The following is a 5,544-nucleotide window of genomic DNA, read 5'->3' on the forward strand; positions in this document are numbered from 1 at the left end:
CATACTAAACACTTTTTAGAATTTGTACACATTATTAAAGAAATTCATCAGTTCATACTTCTTGAGTGAGACATCACTATTTACTGTTTTTTTTTTTTGGCAAAGATCGATTCTTCTTCAAATTCTACGTTTATTCTTATAATTAGTCTTCTGTTGGAGCTCACATCCCTTCTTCTTACCTACACCAAAAGTGTTTTTTATTTTAGAACTTAATTGAATGAGATTATAAATGTTAAACTCCTTCTTTATTCATTAAATTATGCATGGTTGATGTACTCTTTTTTTTTATTGGATTTTTTTCAACTTTCAGGAATTTGTATTTAGTTCATAAGGATTTTTTAACAAAGTATACCTGCATAAACTGTGCATCCATATTGTTTGTACCAATCTTTATGGAACAATATACTATTCAAATGTATCATTTTCAATTTCAATAAAACTACAAAATTTTAAAAAAAATGTTAAATTATATATTAAGATAAAAATTCAGATGCAGTCAACTTTACATAAAATTGATAGTTGAGAGTCGTTAGAAAAAAATTTAATCAAATAAGTCAAATCATATAATGACTCTCAATTATCAACAACTTCACGTGAAGTAGACTGCACTTGAGTTTTCACCCTCTCCTATTTTTATTATATAAAAAAATACTTAAATTCTTGAAATTTGTTAAATAAATAATTTATTTATTTTATTTATCAAAATATGTAATTTATAACATATTTATCAATTTACATCACATTGATTTATCTCGTTTATACTTATAAATGTATCTCATTTATTTACAGTGTAAACGAGATATATAAAATTTAAAAAAAAATACATATATCTCGTTTATAATGTAAACGACATACATTCATAATTATCTCGATTACACAGTAACTTCTCATTTCTAATATTCTCTCACGTACTCAATGTTTTAAACATAATTTTTCATCTCTCGTCATTTTTTCAAATTTAAATCAATCTAATTCGATCTATTTTCTATGTACTCTTTTAGGTACTAATTTAAATGAGTTGATTTTTAAAAAAATTGATATTATTTTAATCATTTTTTTTTATCATAATACACATATCTCCTTTATAATGTAAATAAGATACATTCATAATTATCTCGTTTATACGGTAAACGAGATAAATCTATGTGATGTAAATTAGTAAATACACTACAAATTACATATTTCAATAAATAAAATAATTAAATTATTTATTTAAAAATAATCCTCCTAGTCCTAAGTCTTTCTATATTGTGTTTAAGCCATTTTTTTCTTTTAATGATACTAAATAGCAATTTTTGTTTACTTGACAAAATTTAAAAATCAACCAATTATCTTTTAGTAAAAAATTTTAAAAAAATTAAAATTGAAATTCTATAACTTATATATCTTAGTACTCTTGCTATTATATCATTTGGTGTGCTTATGCATGCTGTATAAGACTCTACTATTCTTTATTTTTTAATCTCTTATATCAATTAGCGAAAATTCCTTCAATTAAGTTTAAATTTGTCACATTTTCTTATTAAATACATTCAAATATATCATGATTATAAATTAATTCATAATTTTATATTTATATTTTTAGTATTTTTTATTCTCATTCATTTTTCTAAATCTAAATAAATTTAAATTTGACACATCTTCTTATTAAATATATTTAAATATATCATGATTATAAAATTAATTTTATATTTATAAAAATTTTATGTAAAATTTACGTTTTTTTAAATAAATGAATTTAAATTTTTAAAATAATAAACTATATTTTAATTTATATTAAATTTTAGTTAAATAATTATGTACATCCGTACATGTGGCTCTCTAATTTGTTGCTTACTTGCAATTATTTTTAAAAAGAAGTTAAAAATAGGTTTCAACATACAAAAAGAGATGAAATAACATGGTAAATCACTAGTATTACTATCTACCAGATTGAGACCCACGTAAAAAGAAAAACTAATTATATTATATTATATTTTAACAAGTGTTATATTATTTAAAAATCAATCAGATAATGCAAGAGGCGCCTAGTAATTAGTAAATAACTAAATACTAAATACTCGACTACGTTAAGAAAATTCTTTTTAATTAATTTCTTTTATCTTTTTACTAAAGAAAATTTAAAGACGATACAAAAAGCTAGAAGCCTTAATCCGAACCCTAAATTCACATTTGCCTTCATTTTCTTCACCCTCTCCGAAAACAATAAACTAAAACCCAAAAGCATGGCTTCTCAAGCTTCAACATCACACGGACGAAGTACATGACGAGCAAGACTTGGGACAATGGGGTAAAAAAAAGAGAGAAAAAATAAAATATCAAACAAAATCAAAATTGCAAAAATCATTGATGCTTCAGAACTATCACACATTTACAAGTGTGTGCCACTGGGAACTTCTAGAAATAATACACATTACTTCTGAATGAAGAACCCCATCTCCAAGAAAAAAGACTAGAACAACCATGTCTATCTTCTCCATTATATTGGACAAGTATTCATTGAACTAGAGAGAGTAGTTTGAAGGGGCTTATGTCAAGGAAGGTGGAAGATGACTTCCTGGTCTTGATTTCCATCCTTTACGATTCCTGTATTCCTCGATAGCCCTGAGTCGAAGTCTTTCTTGTGAAGCATCTTGAGCATTCTTGAACGCCTTTATTTTGTGGGGGAAAAAAGAAAACAAAAAATGTTAAAATAAATATTGCCTGATCCATCAATGAAAGCCAAGGATTCCAAAGTATTTACCCTAGGAATGACAGCTAACTTTGGTGGAGCTTGCACAATATCTCCAAATTTTATTTTTTCATGCCCAGGGAAGTCTAATTCATCTTCTTCATGGGATTTTTTCTGCTTCTTCTTCTTCTTTGCCTCTAAATACCTGAAGAATTTATTATGATTGAGATTACAATAAGCTAAAGCTATGTTCGGCAACAGTCCTTTCATTCAGAGGCATTTCATGTTGAGTGCAATATAAAATGACATTGAAGGCCATATATATCTAACATAACAAAGTGGTTTTTTACCATTGATGCATATTGTTAACTGATCATACAAAAAGAACGAAAGAAACATTGGGATAAATCTATTTTGCTGAATTTAAAATTCTATTAGAAGAAAGCTGGTTTCCCTAATAAAGATTAAGCTGCCATTTGAACTCAGAATATGACAAAGATCATTGAGGCCTCAGTACGGATGCAACCACAATGCGAAGAGTTTAAACTGATAGGATGAAAATTGTAACAAAATTCAGATTGGAATCCCAAAGTGCCACTTGCCAGAACTTAAAATAATAGACAATTACTTGGATTAAAAAATCATTAGTACACTTACTTTTTCTTGCGCTCCTTTCTTTTTAACTGGGAGCTAGTTTTATCAGGCTCCATTGCAAATCTAAGATCCTTAACCTCCTTCCTCTTTCTTTTCTTCTTTTTCTTATCATTTTCACTACTTTGCATAAGCTGTTCACAATCACTATCACCATGGTAAGATTCCTTCAATTGTTCATTAGTATTCTCGACTTTGCCATTTGCAGTTCCAAGTCCACCTTTGTCCTTCAAAGGGATATTCTGTGCAAACAATGACCAAATCCAAAAAAAAAAAAAAACATTACACCCCAAGAAATAATCACTAACAACCACAAACAAAACTTGTTGGAGGTTGCAATTTTTCTTGTATTTGTATTTTTTCTGCCAAATATGTTTAGAAAATAATGCAGTCAATTTAAGTGTTAAACAGAGAACCACAATGATAAAAATGCAAATTGGACTATACGTTAAATACAAGACTTCTAAAAGAAAAACTCAGGTAAAATCAAGATATGTGATAAATAAGGACCTAGAAAAAAGGCTCAAATTAACCAACTTATGCGATTAACAAAGAGAGAGCAAAACACTGACACACAGAAAAATATTCCTCAAGAAAAAAAAAATCACATGCCAAGCTCCTAGAGTTTGATGATCATTGAACTATGAAACACATTACAGCTAAGGACTACATGAATGTAATATTCGCTAACATTACTAGAAATATCAGTCCCTTCTGATATTCAATTAAGATAAGCAGCATTTCAGAGCATAGAAGCATTCTTAACAGCAACAACAATAAAACATCTCATCTACTTAATACATAGAACTCAACATTAACAATTCAAAAATGACTTTGCCCGTCTTCCCTTTTCTTACTTATTTATACAAATTAGAGTTCGGTTATTAGTGAATTCAACTTAATATGTATATATATGTTTGTGAATTTTTAAAATCCAAAAAATAAATCAAAATTAACCAACAGGTTAAAAAGGAAAATGGTTTGTAATTTAATTCCTAGAAATTTTGCCTTGATCAAACCCCAAATGAAACACCTCCTTAGAGAAAAACAAGAGAAATTCCACAGAAAAATTATTAGATAAATGGGAATACATAATAAAGAACTGAAGATATATCAGGAACTAATATGAATCGGATTGAAATCACATATAAATAAGCAGTTTCCTACTGTCATGGACACATTGTGTTCATCACTGCATACTCATTTAGTTTTGTTATCCATTTGTTTAAACAAAACTCTAAATTTATCGAACTCTAATAAATTATCATGGCAAAGTATGAACTAAAAGTAATCTTATTCGTTATGTCTATGTACTGAACTACCAGCATTGTTCAGAATTTGTTAAGAGCAGAGAATAATAGGAAACCTAACCAAACAAAATTATTTCAGAAAATTGGTTGAAAATGAAGTAATAGGCTAATAGCCACCAATAGAAATGAGGAAAAAAATGAAATGATAAACCCCGAATTGGAGCGAAAATTGAAACCTTCAAGCTTACATTTTGAGCATGGGAATAATGGTGTGTGTGCTTGTTATCAAGGTGTTTTTGTTGGGACTGAGTGAAAGACATGATTTGGCGAATTTTGGAAGGCAAAGCGTCGAGCTTGGAAGGATCAGGCGGGGGAGGGAGGCCACTGTAGCCGCCATGAGCAGCTTTGTAGTTCTTCTCTCTCCTCTTCTTTCCCTTTGCTCCCATTCTCTCTCTCGCTGCTGGCTGCTTCTGTTTCTGAAGACGAGAGACGGAGAGAGTTGAGTTGAGAGACGGTGAGAGTCTGAGTCCGAGAAACTGAGAGAGATGAGGTGAGACGTGAGTTGAGTTGAGTTGAGTTTGCGAGAGACAGTGAGAAGTTTAACATTTTTTATAAATATTAAATATATGACATATTACATATAACTATTTTTGTTAAAAAATAATTTTTTTAAATAATATTTTTATTTTTGTAAAAAAAATTATCAAGACTTTTAACAGACTTCAGATCAGGCCAGACTGAATAACAGGCCAGGTTTAGTAGTTTAAAAAAAGTCTATAGCAGGTTGCAGGTTAGGCTCAGGCCAATTGACTACATGACAGGCCAGGCCTGTTAAGAGCAAAGCCTGACCTATTTCCGTCCCTACTCGTGAGCTAATGAGTCAAGTTTTAGCCTGAAATTGAGCTCATTAATTAAATAAGCGGAGCTTGAGATTGGATAAGTTCAACTCATTAGCTTGTGAGTTGACTCGAT

General features: G+C 29.2%; 1 protein-coding gene across 1 annotated transcript; it reads right to left on the reverse strand.

The window, feature by feature from the left end:
• Positions 1–2,316: 2,316 nt before the first annotated feature.
• Positions 2,317–5,162, reverse strand: LOC107485525 (protein PXR1). Its single transcript, XM_016106056.3, has 4 exons — positions 4,821–5,162; positions 3,329–3,564; positions 2,744–2,876; positions 2,317–2,651 (listed from the first exon to the last, which is right to left on the reverse strand). The coding sequence occupies exons 1-4, from the start codon at positions 5,016–5,018 to the stop codon at positions 2,529–2,531; spliced, it is 690 nt and encodes a 229-aa protein (XP_015961542.1). The 5' UTR covers positions 5,019–5,162; the 3' UTR covers positions 2,317–2,528.
• Positions 5,163–5,544: the final 382 nt, after the last annotated feature.

Source organism: Arachis duranensis, chromosome 4, assembly GCF_000817695.3.
Source record: "Arachis duranensis cultivar V14167 chromosome 4, aradu.V14167.gnm2.J7QH, whole genome shotgun sequence".
NCBI lineage: Eukaryota > Viridiplantae > Streptophyta > Magnoliopsida > Fabales > Fabaceae > Arachis > Arachis duranensis.

Bases quoted from the DNA above. Each gene is read 5' to 3' on its own strand.
- LOC107485525 (XM_016106056.3), bottom strand. From the start codon at position 5,018: ATGGGAGCAAAGGGAAAGAAGAGGAGAGAGAAGAACTACAAAGCTGCT. The intron at 2,877-3,328 runs GTAAGTGTACTA...TAAATTCTTCAG, and splicing joins AGAAAGGAGCGCAAGAAAAA to GTATTTAGAGGCAAAGAAGA. The intron at 2,652-2,743 runs GTAAATACTTTG...CACAAAATAAAG, and splicing joins AGTTAGCTGTCATTCCTAGG to GCGTTCAAGAATGCTCAAGA.